This window comes from Notothenia rossii (assembly GCF_949606895.1).
Source record: "Notothenia rossii genome assembly, chromosome: 4".
NCBI lineage: Eukaryota > Metazoa > Chordata > Actinopteri > Perciformes > Nototheniidae > Notothenia > Notothenia rossii.
Window position 1 is genome coordinate 57,985,931 of NC_136902.1, and position 15,754 is coordinate 58,001,684.

Below are 15,754 nucleotides of genomic sequence, written 5' to 3' on the forward strand. Positions count from 1 at the left end.
GGCTGTGACGTCACAAGATGTACCCAGTTGCGATTGTAAACATGGCGGAGACTCTGGAAAGTGATACTAGTGTGAGAGAAATGATTGATTTGGACAGCTTTTCGGACAGGATAGATGAGGAAAGTGATCAATCTGGTGCACTTTGAGGGCAACATTAAGAGATTTATGGATACAGCTCTCAACACTCATATGAAACATATATTTCAATAATCAAAAAACATTGGAATGATTTCTTAACCTATTTTATACAACTAATATTACATAGATGGAAATATTTGTTTACATAGATGACCAAACCCACTGAGATAACTTAGGCTACAGTTTACCTCCCTGAGCTGACGTTATTTCTCTCAGTCCCACAGGAGAGCACTCTCCCTCTCCTTATTGTTGAAACAGCTAATCTCCGTTAGCTCCGAGCTAGCACCAGATGCTAACAACAACCCTGTAACTCTGTCAGTCTCTCTTTCTCTCTCTCTCGAATCGACCACTGGCCTTTATTTATCATGATCAATCAAATAATCTACGAAACAATGACCCCAGCCAGGCTCACCTTCATCTTTTGGGAACAGAAACATCGCCACTTCGGCAGACTTGACATTACTACAGCCAGCGGCAATGCATCGTTTCCCCTGTGTTTTTCATCCCTCTTTCTTCACTGTCGCCTCCATTGTCAGGTTTTCTCGATTGGAAATCACTTCCAGTCGACTCCGACACACTTTCCAGGAAAATACTAGCTCAAAAACGTTGAGAAATTCGACTTTGAAAAAGAGAAAAAACGAACGGTGGTGAATGTAAACAGTGCAGCGGCGTCCATCTCGTGACGTCACGCAGTAGATCGCAAGCCACGCCCACGAAGGCGAAGGTCGACTGCAGATTTCCCCGGAAAATTCAAAACTCGTCAAATTTGTTGCTATTCCAACATTTTTTGATATGGGTTCCAATGGACAATTTTGGTCATTACTATACGTATTAGCATAACAGATCATGCACAGGTGCACACTTCACTGGGCCTTTAAACCCCTTTACTATTCAATTAAACACATTCAATGTTTATTTATTGTAAAAGCAATTGGGCTATTTTAATCTCACACACACACACACACCCCCCCCACCCCACACACACACACACTTCTCCGCCTCATTCTGTTTTCATTTACTCGTTCGTTATCTGACCAGCTTCAATCTTGTAGGCTACTCACTTTGTTTCTTGTAGCCCTCGAAAGGGTTTTGGAGGTTGATGCCTCGGTGAATGTAAGTTGTTTGGCTTTCTTGTCCGCAGCAGCAAAAAGCATTTTCGAATGTTTGAATGATTAAAAGTGGGTCGTCACGTCGATGTTCTCTTATACTCCAACACACAGTTGCACGGGGTGCAGAATAGTTTCCCCCCACTTTTTGCCCGGTCTTTAGTAGAAATGTTCGTCGGTAAATGAGTTGGATTAGATTTTTTCATCTTGGTGTTTTCTCTATCGTGTGAGCTCCACACGTTCACTCTATAGTGTTCTTTACATTCTGTGATGCGCGAGCTGATGACGTCACGTCAAGACGAGTTAACTTTTTTTTCTTCTCAACTTTGTGTGGAAAAATGCGGGGATTATGCGGCCTTTTGATAAATATGCGGCCTTTTAAAAATCTGCGCCATTTTGCTGATTATGCGGTAAATTCTGCGATCGCAGAATCGCGTTTTTCTGGAGGGTCTAATAAAGGGAGAAAGGCGTATCTGTAGTGACAGGGGGGCAGCACTATCTGACAGCAACCTTTCAGCGCTCAACACTGTCGCTTTCTCTTTTTGGATTCTGAGGGTAGTAAAAGTCACGGTGTCTTGACAGTTTCATAATGAATCAGTGTCCATCTTAAGGCCTCGCAGTTACGCAGGCCGTTAGTCTTCTGATGTTAATCATTAACTTGTTTGCCACGGAGAGATTGTCGCTCAATCTCTGAGTGATCCTGGTTTACGAAGCAAACAAGTTAGCGTGCATGCAGTAATCCATTAAAAAAAAGCATCTAAAAGTACCCTGCCAACTTGTGGTTTGATTCTACTTTGATTCAAGTTGACACATGTTCCACAGCAGTACACTATAAATGTATTATTTACTAATTACTAAAAAATTATTGATTATGACACAAAAGTGGAAGTGAAAAGACCATTTGCGCTAATCTACGTTATTTAAAATGGGACATTGTTTTAAGAATATATATAAAACCTCTCTATAATTAAGAGGAAAAAATTGACTTGTCCATTCAAGTTTAACACACACAAATACATAGCCTTATAACAAAGTAAAATACAATTAATACTTGATTATCCATCCATCCATCTTCTCCCGCTTATCCGTGGTCGGGTCACGGGGGTAGCAGTTCCAGCAGAGAGCCCCAAACTTTATTTTCCCTGGCCACATCAACCAGCTCTGACTGGGGGATCCCAAGGCACTCCCAGGCCACGAAAGAGATATAATCCCTCCACCTGGTCCTAGGTCTACCCCTTGGTCTCTTCCCAGCTGGACGTGCCTGGAACACCTCCCTAGGGAGGCGCCCAGGTGGCATCCTAATTAGGTGCCCGAATCACCTCAACTGGCTCCTTTCGACGCGAAGGAGGAGCGGTTCAACTCTGAGTCCCTCCCGGATGACCAAACTTCTCACCTTATCCCTAAGGGAGACACCAGCCACCCTGCGGAGAAAACCCATCTCGGCCGCTTGTATCCGCGATCTCGTTCTTTTGGTCATGACCCATCCTTCATGACTATAGGTGAGGGTAGGAACGAAAATGGCCCGGTAGACAGAGAGCTTTGCCTTCTGGCTCAGCTCTCTTTTCGTCACAACGGTGCGGTAAAGCGACTGCAGTACCGCTCCCGCTGCTCCGATTCTCCGGCCCATCTCACGCTCCATTGTTCCCTCACTCGAGAACAAGACCCGGAGATACTTGAACTCCTTCACTTGGGGTAAGGACTCATTCCCTACTTGGAGTGGACAGTCCATCGGTTTCCTGCTGAGAACCATGGCCTCAGATTTGGAGGTGCTGATCCTCATCCCAGCCGCTTCACACTCGGTTGCGAACCGATCCAGTGAGTGCTGAAGGTCGGAGACCGATGAAGCCATTAGAACCTGCAAAAAGCAGTGGTGCAATCCTTAGTCCACCGAACTGCAGACCCCCTCCCCCACGACTAGGCCTCGAAATCCGGTCCATGTGCAGTGGGGAAATTAATTCATTAAAAATCCTACAATGTGATTTCCTGGATTCTTTCCCCCCATTCTGTCTCTCGTAGTTGAGGTATACCTAGGATGACAATTACAGGCCTCTCTCATCTTTTTAAGTGGGAGAACTTGCACAATTGGTGGCTGACTAAATACTTTTTTGCCCCACTGTATATTACAAACAGGATGGGTGACAAAGCACAGCCCTGGCGGAGGCCAACCCTCGCCGGAAATGGGTCCGACTTACTGCCGAGGACCCGGACACAGCTCTTGCTTTGGGAGTACAGAGATTGGATGGCCCTGAGTAGAGACCCCTCACCCCATACTCCCGCAGCACCTCCCACAGTAACTCCCTGGGAACTCGGTCATACGTCTTCTCCAAGTCTACAAAACACATGTAGACCGGATAAGCATACTCCCAGGCCCCCTCCACGATCCTTGCGACAGTAAAAAGCTGATCCGTCGTTCCACGACCAGGACGGAATCCGCATTGTTCCTCCTCAATCTGAGGTTCGACAATCGGCCTGACCCTCCTTTCGAGTACCTCAGAGTAAACTTTCCGGGGAGGCTGAGTAGTGTGATGCCTCTGTAATTGGCACACACCCTCTGATCCCCCTTTTTTAAAAGGGGAACCACCACCTCGGTCTGCCACTCCTTCGGTACTGTTTCCGACTTCCACGCAACGTTGATGAGACGTGTCAACCATGACAGTCCCTCAACACCCAGAGCCTTCAGCATTTCTGGGCGGATCTCATCCACCCCCGGGGCTTTGCCACTGTGGAGTTGTTTGACGACCTCAGTGACCTCCCCCAGGGAGATTGGTGTTGATCCCCCGTCATACTCCAGCTCTGCCTCTAACATAGAGGGTGGAGTTGTCGGGTTCAGGAGTTCCTCAAAGTGTTCCTTCCAACACCCTAACACTCAATCAGTTGAGGTCAACAACGTCCCATCCTTACTGTACACAGCTTGGATGGTTCCCTGCTTCCCCTTCCTGAGGTGTCGGAAAGTTTTCCAGAACAACTTTGGTGCCGCCCGAAAGTCCTTTTTCATGTATACTTGATTATACATCCTGAAAAATATTCCAAAACACTTATAGCAAGATCTAGCTGTTGTCCACTCGTTCTGCTTCTGTTATATTGTCCAGTAAACACTTCTTCAGGGTGTGATCTCCAAGTGTAGCCTTTAGATGGAATATTTATCTTAGCCTTCATGCTGTAATGCCCCATCTCGTAGCAAAATCCCTTGATGACATCTGAAGCAACATCATTACCATTTTAATTGGACGGAACTGTAGTCAGAAAACTGAGACTTCTGTAAAAGAACAGTAAACGCTAGATCTTGTATATGTTCTCTGGAGTGTTGAGATTACTAATATACTTGGCTGTAAATCATCTCAGAAGTTTTGGGTTTTGTTCTTCGTGTTGACCCAAACCCATAAGACAATAGCAGTGGAAAAACAGCTGGAAGTAATTGAAGGGGAGTCATCCAGCTGCCTTCATTGACACCCCAGTCTGCCTCCAGACGCAGCTCCTTAACCTGTTAAGCCCCGAGCCTGTTTTCCAGGTCTCAGGCTCGAAAATGACATTTCCAGAACAAATGACTATAACTTCACTTCTAAAAGGGGTAAATTAATAATATTTTTTCTCAAAGCAATGATAAACCTGTGAGTTGGATGTAGAAGAGTCAGAATCAATAGAGCATTTTTTTTTATTTTAAAGTATATTCAGATTGAACTTAGTAAAAAAACGTAAATTATAGTGTCCGTCCAAAAGAAAAAAATATTACTTATAGTGAAAACCACCCTTGAATGATGGGATAGTAGACTAAGGGTGCGTTCACACCTGCCTTGTATAGTCCGGTTGAATCAAACCCTGGTGCGTTTAGCCGCTTGGTGTGGTTCATTTGGGTCGGTGTGAACACAGTCCGAGACCTCTTAAGTGAACTAAACAACCGGACTCTGGTCCGCTAAAATAGGTGGTCTCGGAGAGCTTGCTTGCGAACTCTGGAGCGGTTCATTGCTGGTGTGAACGCAGTCCGTACCAAAACATAGGAAGCGCAGTATTTACGTGTCACAAGAACGCGGATATATCTTCAAAACTCTTTCGCGAAAGAGTCTTTCAAGACATCCGCGGTTGTTTAGTTAAAGAGTAAAGCAGAATTAAGTGTTGAACAGTGTGGTGTAAAGTAAAAATTATCCGTCAGCTACATAGAAGTAAGAACACCTGTCGTTGGTGAAACGCCCCTCCTTACTGCAGAAAAACTCTCATGGATAATGTGCAGCGGCGCGGTCATTATGGGGAAAAGAACACCGACAGGCTGATCAGGAGCCCGACGCGAAGCGGAGGGATCTAGATCGGCATGATTATCCCAATTATTACATGGCCACATTTTCAACAAAGTAACGACATGACTCCCAATATTAATTGAAATGCTTTTGTGGATTTACAAAATGATTTTATTGATTTAAAAAATAGTTGTATGTATTGATTTAAATTGACATGCTAAGAAAAATAGTCTGTTGTTACTGTTTGAACTAACGTAGCAATGGCAGGAACTGCTTCGATAGCGTTTTTAAGGAGCTTTTTGATTACAGATTTGAAAACATCGTTGCTTGCTTTAAAAGTAGCACAATTCATTATGTCAAACCTTGGAAAGTATCTAGATATCCCTGCCCTAATGCCAAAGTAACTGGCAACTGAATATGTGTCGCCGTCTGATGTCTATGTCTGGACCGCTGCGTATACAAGGAGGGTTTCTGCCCGTTACTTCTCCGCTGTTTTCTTGTCGCTCTTGTCTCGTCAGTTAGAAAAGCAAACTGCATGCAGTTTGCTTTTCAGCCAAACTCTATACAGTTAAATCGAACGGACTTCTTTGTGCAGATGTGAGCGTCCTTAACAACGGTCAATAAATCCGTGACAGCGGTCTGTCTGTTCTGGATTAACAACGTGTCACGTGTTCTGAATTGACCAATCAGAATCGAGTATTCAACAAAGCCATGTAATAATGTTTTTTAACGGACGTTGTCTGATTATATAATTATATGCGCGGGCCGCTAGTGTCTGTTGATCTCCAGACTAACAGCAGCATGAGAATAACCTGCCGAAAGTGCCGATGCTCCATGGCGGAGGCTCCGCTAGAAATTGCCGGGATTTGCGTTTTTACCCCCTTAATGTCTGACCAACGGTTGAACAGCATTTCCGAGCACATGACTTGTGTTTAAAGTTTATAGTCCGTTTGAGTTTTATGGAATGCCATTTAAGCCAAAATTAAATAAATAAATACATAACTAATTAAATAAATACATATATATCTAAATATGCCTATGAAATAAATTCTGAAATAAATAAATGAGGCAATAAATATGTATACATGTACATTTAAATACACATTTATTTATTTCATGGGACTTTTATTTCATAATGACACATTTATTTATTTCAAAAGACTTTTATTTCATAATGACACATTTATTTATTTCAAGAGACTTGTATTTCATAATGACTCATTTCCATTCCTTATATGCAAATTAACAGGGCGTGGTTAGCTCACAGATCCAGAGACCCAGACCAAAGCAACAGCACCACACTGACTACTCGAGAAGAGGAAGAAAAAGGAGGAGAAGGACTACTGAATAAAAATAAGGCAAACTACTAAATTAAAATAAGGCGGAAGCAGAAGTGGCATGATTTTGTTCTCAGGAGGGGGCTTTGAGAGAGTATTACCCAAAAAGTACACAGTAAAAACTTCATTTTATTGTAGCAGTCAAACTAGGACTGAGTCAAACTGTCAGTTTTATTAAGAACTTATGGTACAAATGACTTGTATTGCAAATAAAGCAGAAAAAACATGCATTATTTTACTCTTGTACAGCGATTACCATAAAGGCACTATTCATTGCGCACTCAAAAATGAATAGCTGCTGATTTGACCAAGCGAACGCGAGAGACGGCTGAGTTGACCGCAGTTATGCAACAGCAACCGCTAAAGCTAAACTAACTATCTTGACTAGGCACATTTGACCTTTTCATTATGATTCTACTTGTGATAGTCGGGCAGCACAACCTGTGCAGCCCATGTATTGATTCTATCCGATAGCTGCTAATACAAAACAAAACGTCTGCCTGCTCTCCACAATGATCAATGACAGTGAACGGATGGTCAAAGTAAGGTACAAATAAACAGAATCACGCAAAGCCTGGTTATAGTGTTGCCTGACTTTATAAAGTGTGTTATATTTTTACAAGTGTGTGGTTGCGTTCCTGCTGAAAAAAACAGCATGGTGTTGACCAGCATGGACCGGCATATGGTGGACCATGCTGGTCCATGCTGGTGGACCATGCTGGTGACCAAAACACAACATGCTGGTTTTGCAGCAGACCAGCATTTATCTATCACCAGCTTATAGTATTAAATATACAATGTATTCTGGTAAATATCAAAATAAAGACATTGTATAGTGTTCATAACAGTATTTTTTATAAATTATACTTAATACAATAATATTACAAAAAAAACCTACATCTAAATAAATATATCATCTAAAATAGATGCATTTGATTTAAAAATAACAAAATATTTAAACAGCAACAAAGAAATTATAAACATTTTTCTTTCTTTTTCTTGTTAATATTAGGGGTGTAACGGTTCACAAACATTTTGGTTCGGTACGTACCTCCGTTTTTAGGTCACGGTTCGGTTCGGTACGTTTTCGGTACAGCAGAAAAAATTATCATTTTATATATTTTTGGGAAATTATTATTAAACTGTGAATAATGAATTCACTCAAATAAATACAAAATATAATAAAATGAACATTAAGGTGCAGCATTTCGATGAACTGAAATAATCTGTATTTGAACGTTACTGTACTAGTAGCCTACTCACAAAACATAAACTATTAGTTTTGGGTTTTTAATTATTATAAAACTGTGAATATTCACTCAAATAAATACAAAATATATTAAAATAAACATTAAGGTGTAGCATTTCGCTAAACTGAAATAATCTGTATTTGAACTGTACTGTACTAGTACCCAAGCATCCAGTTTGACATTATGACTGGCTTGTCATTGTATTTTCATGTTTTTTTAAAAGAAAATTTAACTTGTCCACAGTGCTTGCCGAAAGGGCAGATCTGCTGGCACTAACAATGTCTCCTGCTGTGGAGAACACCCTCTCGCTAGGGACAGAGGTAGCAGATACAGCCAGGTAGCGCTTTGCTAACATGGCAACATAAGGATATTTGGCGTTTGTAATAGCTTTGGCTCGGTCTAACTTTTTGCGAGTGGTGGAGGCTTAAATGCTAGTGGGAGTTGGGTTTGCACTTCAGTCTTTTTTCTTTTGTTACCGGTGATATTCACGTTCGGGTGATGCCTTTTCAAATGAGTGTGCACTGTGCAAGTTTGATGTATTGCCAGCCGCGTAACCAATTTTAGTTGAACAATGCCGACAAACAGCTTTGGTTCAGTCCACCTGTCTTTGTCCGTCATCCTTGTACGTATCTGCGAAACCAAAATGTTCCCAAACCGGAGACTTCAATGATGCTGGAGGATTTTCGAGCTCAACTTTATCTGCGTTCGCCATTTCGACAGTTCCTCAAATTACTGACTACATTTGAACGCATCCCTCTGACCAGCTCTCATAGTATGCCTCTCGTCCAATGAAATGACTTTCTCGCTCTATGACACGTGCAAATTACTCTGAATGCTGCGACGCAGCACCTGAGATTACTTCCAAAAAGTTATTCACGTTCTCTAATTTTTACGTTTAACGTTATATTAGTTCGGTACACTTCGGTACACATGTGTACCGAACCGAAGGACCCGTACTGAATAATTTCGGTTAGGATACGTGTACCGTTACACCCCTAGTTAATATCTATTATTTTATCTGTTATGTATCTTCCGGTCTTTGCCAATCTGGCCAGCATTTCTTGGTCCTCCACGTCTTTCTCGTACAGCCACTGCTTGTAGCAAACTGAAAATAAGAAACAACAATGTTTTAACAAATCGTATTAAATTATGTGATGATAGAACTGTAAACAGAATAGCTGAAACTTTAACAAAATAAATAACTCAGTTACCTCTAATCATTAACCCATGTTTGTATCATTGAGTTAACTCTGTGTGTTGTTGCTAGCATACGTAATATATACCTGACGTGGACGTTCGTCGTTCTCGTCCATAATGGCGGCGTAGGCTCCTTTCCTCAGCAGGTCCTCGATCTCCTTCTTGGAGAACTGCTGGACCGGCTAAAGGCGACGCAGAGAGACATTTACACAAGTGGATTTATAAAACTCTTTTCGAAAACAAACTAAGCGTACTGCAACAGCGACTGACACAAAAATGACTTGGCACCTAGAAAGATGACAGATTTTCTTTTTCTCACCCCGTTGTTGTTGCCTTCTTTGTTCCCACTCATGCTCTGCAGGACGGCACAGTCCAGCCCGAGCTTCAGACTAGCTTTATCCAGCATTTCCCTCTCATAGTTTCTAGTGATCAGACGGTACATCTTCACCGCCTTAAACTGGCCAAAACGATGACACCGAGCTTGAGCCTGAAATAAAAAATTAAAAGAGGGGAGAAAAGAGCATCATGTGCAGCTGCTGTTCAACGTTTTTAAGCATTAAATGGGAAAATATACACTTAAAGAACCGAGGGAATAAACGGAAAGACTGTTGTTGTTGTTGTAGCCCTATTGAACGATCTTTAGGACAGACAGAGCAGATATATATATCGTACCTGCAGGTCATTTTGAGGGTTCCAGTCAGAGTCGAATATCACACAGGTGTCCGCAGCCGTCAGGTTCACAAGCTCTTGATAAGGTGTTTGATATGGGCTGGCATGATCCTTTCTGCAGCGATAAATAAAGACAACAAAGAAGACATTATTAATAATAGTAATGATGGTAACAACAATAATATTAGTATAACTATTTATATAGCACTTACACAATTGCAAAGTGATTCTCACAACAAAAATAAACAAAACAATATCAACAATAAAAAAAACTAATGATTATAGGAATGTTAAGAGACAAAGAAAGATAAACATTCTAAGAGGCCGACTACAAAAGGTAGACTCAATGGCTCTTGATGACATCAATGAGCAGTCCCAAAACATGCTGCTGTATCAAAAGAAATAGGTTCAGATTTCTTCTATTTAGTGTTGGATGATTTGTTGTATTGATTGCTGATGGATGTTAAGATATGTTTTACAATTATAAAAAAAAGATTATTGTAATTGGAATCAAAAAATTTACAAATCGTAATTTTAATAAAATGACTAGCAATATAGGGTTTATTCAACAGCGGTAAAGCATTAAGTTGCTAAATTAACATACACTGAACTGTAAGACTTACCACTATTTAGGAAAAGACCTGATCAGAAGGATTGACTAGTAAGACAGCAAAGAGGCGGAGGAGGTCTCTGTCATGTACAACCATTGGTAGATGTTACACCTGAAAGAAAGATAAGGAAATAAGACAAAACAGGAGGACAAACATCCTCTTAATTAAAAGACCAAATCATGTCAAGCTTTAACCTGAGCCTGTTTTTTCAGTCTTTACAATGCACTGTTGGAAATGACATTCCAAAGGCTAAATTCAAACTCAATACCATAAATAACTGGGTACCAAAGTGCTTTACCTGATTTAACAAGTACCACACGGAGCAGCAACCATCCGGCTGGGCCTTTTGCTGCATATCATCTCCTCCCTCTCCAATGTTTCCAGTAGATATCTACTGCCTCTGTCCAATAAAACAGAAATGCCCCAAAACAATCATATTTAAAAAGTTAAAAACAATAACTTGCTTTTGGCATTCAAATGTATTAGAATCTCACCTTTTTCCTGGATGTCAGGAAGGCGTTCCCTTCAAGTCTGCAACCAGTCATAGGAGTTCAAATGCAAAGCCTGAACGAGGACAAGAGCGGGAGACTTACATTTTACAAGATAAGTAATACCAGAGCAGTGTGTACGACATGCAGAGAACAGATCAAATCCCCTGACAGACTCACACTTTGCTGATGTCCTCATCTGATAATGATGTTTCATTTTTAGCAGCAAAGTAACATTACTCAAGGTATATGTTGAACCCAACTCATGTACAGTATGTTTGGCATCTCGTCAACAATGGTCTGAATAGTTGAGTAGAAACAAACTGTCCCTACAGTTTCAGGTAGATTAACACACATTTGTAAGAAAAGTTTGCAATGAAGCACAAAACCCCTCTTTGTATTAAAGAGCAACTTGCAGGTTTTTTATTTTACTACATTTATGCTTAACCTTGCCTGAAAATTACAATAAAAAATGTTAATGCAGGATTTGATATGTTTTACAAGACATAAGGGCAGGAATTCAGAGGAAAAGAAGCCGTTTTGAGCTCTGCTACTAAAAACTGCTTTTTTTTAACGTTATACGTCAAACGCGTCATATTGCGTCACACGGGGGAGCAACTTTCTCGGACTCGTTCTCTGCCTAATCCGCGGTAGTAGTTTGTAGTTGGTTTGTGCGGTTGTGATTTAGTGAGCTGGTATTTTTTCGGTAATTTTACATTGCATTTCACCATTTGTAATCATGGTGAGCTTGTGTTTGTGCAGGTTGCACAAACTCGAGCCTGTCAGGACATCGAGTCCACAGTTTCCCTCACGGGAAAAGGACCGGAGCTAGCGTTCGTTCCTGGGTGCGTTGTGCATCCACCTCCCTGCAGCACATACTCTCCACAGCTTTATCAGGAAACCCTATTACATCTCTCTCCCCCCCTTCGCTGCTCTCTCTCTCTCTCTCTCTCCCCTCCGGTACACGGCACCGTAAGACGTAGTGTGTGGAGTTGCATTAGGTAACGCTGTGGTGGCTGTACTGCTCCAGCCGTCTCCTTTGCATTTGTTTGTTTCCCCCTGTCTGTGTTGTTTGTGTGTGCGTGGTGGCTGTCACTCCTGGCTCCCGGCTCAACCTCCACTCACTTGCTGCAATCAGCTGTGCACCCTCCCCGACTACACACCTGCTTTCCATCAAGCCATTTACAACGGCATATCAACGGAAGCTCCACAACCTTTCTCCGCCAGATCGTCAAGTATCAGCCGTATCTCACGTCTCCCCTCCGGTACACAGCACCGTAGTGTGGAGTTGCATTAGGTAACGCTGTGGTGGCTGTACTACTCCAGCCGTCTCCTTTGTGTTTGTTTGTTTGTTTCCCCCTGTCTGTGTTGTTTGTGTGGGCGTGGTGGCTGTCACTCCTGGCTCCCGGCTCAACCTCCACTCACCTGCTGCAATCAGCTGTGCACCCTCCCCGACTACACACCTGCTTTCCATCAAGCCATTTACAACGGCACATCAACGGAGGCTCGACAACCTTTCTCCACCAGATCGTCAAGTATCAGCCGTATGTCGCGTCTCCCCTCCGGTACATAGCACCGTAGTGTGGAGTTGCATTAAGTAACGCGAGATACAGCTGATACTTGCGCATTAGTTTCTGTTATGGATCAGTATCAACAGTCCTGCCAGTATTGTTACTATATTATCAATACTACTTTAGTTATAGCCTGATATATGATTGCTAACTTTACAATGTTGTGATGTAACCGACGTTAGCTAACATTAACTGTAGCTAACGCCGGTCACTCACCAAGACAGCTGCTCTGTTCTCCACTAGTTCTCCACACACCAAAGCTCCATTTCTCTCCGACGACCGTTATTTTTTCTAATCCTTGGCTGCTCCTGGTCTCTTGGACGCCTAGCAGGCTCATAATTATAATCATATGCATTCGAATATATATTTTCAACCTCTTCTGTGTCAAAACTAGCATTGTGATCCATGTTTATTCATACATTAGACCGGCCGCTCTCCCCCATGTTACGTCACACGCGGGAGGTCACGTGCGTGGGCTTTTTTATGCGGAAGTGAAAATGTCTTACTAAAACGACGCCAGATGTCACTGTAGTGTATATTTCTATAATTTTTGGGAAAATCTAGTGTATTCAACATTTTCCTACACATTCATTCACTGGTGTCTCTAACCTGCAAGTTGCTCTTTAAGCTAGCTGCCACAGAAAGTACAGCTTAACATGCTAACCTGGTAGAATTAGCTAACATTAGCTAACTTCATATCCACACAAAACCTCTAACGTGCATTACATTGACGATTTTAAACACAACTTAACTCTCTCAACTTGTAAAATAACGTTAATTTAACATACCCTTAAATAACTACATCACGTTTTTCAGGGGCAACACAAACTGCAGAAAACCTTAGCTGCCAACTGTTGTTAGCTAAGACAGCTAGCTCCTAACAATAGCCTCCTAGCAAACTTAAGGTTACGTTAAGTTAATGTTAACGTTGTAAGAAAGCAAAACGAACCTTCGAGAAATATTTTACTCTCAGACTGGGTGTAATTGTGTAGCGTTGCTTACCTCCAGAAGGACTTTTAGCTGTTTCCCAGTAGAGACTAGAGAGAGCTGTCAGAGCGGTTGCTCTCAGAAGAGCAGCATTGGGCGGAGTCACAGAAACGGCTCTCAACCGCTCTCAACTGATCTTCACCATGGATGTATAATAACAACGATCTTCTCACTTTGCTCAGCGCTACTGCTTGTTACAACTTACATTTTCCGTACTCGCCATAAACTGTTATTATGGCTCAGGTTAATCTAGCCCCCTTCCGACGTGAGCGTGGTTCTTGGTTCTTGCCGGGCAGCCAAGTGGGGTCAGCTAAGAACCGGTTTTCGGTGTTTAGAGCCGGCCGGCTCCACTGCGGCTGAAACAGGGAAGAACCAGAGCTAAATCAGGCTGTAGCCCTCAACTGGCTCTGGACTCAGAACCAGAGAAGAACCAGTTAAAGAGCAACTTACAGGTTAGAGACACCAGTAAATAAATGTGTAGGAAAATGATGAATACACTAGATTTTCCCAAAAATATACAGAAATATACACTAGTGACATCTGGCGTCGTTTTAGTAAGACATTTTCACTTCCGCATAAAAAAACCTCCGCACGTGACCTCCCGCGTGTGACGTAACATGGTGGAAACAAGGGGGAGAGCGGCCGGTCTAACGTATGAATAAACATGGATCACAATGCTAGTTTTGACACAGAAGAGGTTGAAAATATATATTCGAATGCACATGATTATAATTATGAGCCTACTAGGCGTCCAAGAGACCAGGAGCAGCCAAGGATTAGAAAAAATAACGGCCATCGGAGAGAAATGGAGCTTTGGTGTGTGGAGAACCAGTGGAGAACAGAGCAGCTGTCTTGGTGAGTGACCGGCGTTAGCATGTTAGCTAACATCAGTCACATCACAACATTGTAAAGTTAGCAATCATATATCAGGCTATAACTAAAGTAGTATTGATAATATAGTAACGTTACTGGCAGGACTGTTGATACTGATCCATAACAGAAACAAATGCGCAAGTATCAGCCGTATCTCGCGTTACCTAATGCAACTCCACACTACGGTGCTGACCGGAGGGGAGACGTGAGATACGGCTGATACTTGACGATCTGGCGGAGAAAGGTTGTGGAGCCTCCGTTGATATGCCGTTGTAAATGGCTTGATGGAAAGCAGGTGTGTAGTCGGGGAGGGTGCACAGCTGATTCAGGGTATATGCAGGAATCCTGAAGTCAAATTTAATACCTTTTAAGACCTTTTTTAAGACCCTTTCCATACATTTTAAGACCTCATCGCAACTTTGAGTTCTAACCGGTTACATTGGCAACACACTTTACCTCACATTTACTATATTGATTGTAAGATAGCAAAACTAAACAGAGTGCAGACAGACTACTGAAGCCTTCTCTCCACATGAACTTCAACCTCTCTGTGAAGGTCAGGTTTAATGCAGTATGCTGCTTTGTTGCTTCTGTACTCTGTGCTCTTTCATTCCAGTAAAACTCCTCAGAAAACATTAGAAACCAGTATTTAACCAATAAACAAAACAATTGACAAAACTTTGAACTATGAAATATGTTAAACTTTGGTGAGCTTCAGCGGGGTAATGCCATATAGGAGCTCCCTCACAAATACCCAGGGGTTAAATTGGGCTGGGGCTGTCCGGGGCTAAGCCCTGGCACATAAGACGATGCTCTGACTTCATCACCCTCACACATTTGTCATATGTTTACAAAAAAGGATATATATGTTAAGACTTTTCTCGTTCTTAATATAGACTATATTTAGGGTCTATATGTGTTGACTTTACTTTAAAATAGCAGATCTCTGTGACCGTATATAGTTTGGCTTAGACCCCGGCCCCACACGGTAAAACGCATACGCAAGCGCAAAAAAGGCTTCCTTTCACACGCATTCGATTCATTAACGTGTCCGTTCACACTAGACCGCTGCAAATGCTGGAAACGATGTAGTAGATATGTCATGCCTGTAAGTGGCGCTGCTGCCGCCCGAAATACACCAAAAGCAGCGAAGAAGAACCCGGAGCATGGTTGCCATGGTTGCCCTTCTGTTTATTCTCCTCGGTGGACGGCGTGTTCTCCTGCTGTATCTCTCAGGTAGTCCACCAGCAGATGAAAAACACCCACCTCTCCGCCTTTTCCAAGGAACGAGGGGACCG

General features: G+C 42.3%; 2 protein-coding genes across 2 annotated transcripts in view; both read right to left on the reverse strand.

Moving 5' to 3' along the window:
- The window catches only part of tyw1 (tRNA-yW synthesizing protein 1 homolog), a 212,019-nt gene that overhangs the window by 125,285 nt on the left and 70,980 nt on the right, over positions 1–15,754 (reverse strand). The gene's annotated exons all lie outside the window — the stretch shown is intronic.
- LOC307037039 (chromodomain-helicase-DNA-binding protein 8-like) lies at positions 7,384–14,072 on the reverse strand. Its single transcript, XM_079677748.1, has 8 exons — positions 13,599–14,072; positions 11,032–11,101; positions 10,836–10,937; positions 10,550–10,648; positions 9,930–10,041; positions 9,577–9,744; positions 9,344–9,439; positions 7,384–9,165 (listed from the first exon to the last, which is right to left on the reverse strand). Exons 6-8 carry the CDS (start codon positions 9,697–9,699, stop codon positions 9,082–9,084), a joined length of 303 nt encoding a protein of 100 aa, XP_079533874.1. The 5' UTR covers positions 9,700–9,744; positions 9,930–10,041; positions 10,550–10,648; positions 10,836–10,937; positions 11,032–11,101; positions 13,599–14,072; the 3' UTR covers positions 7,384–9,081.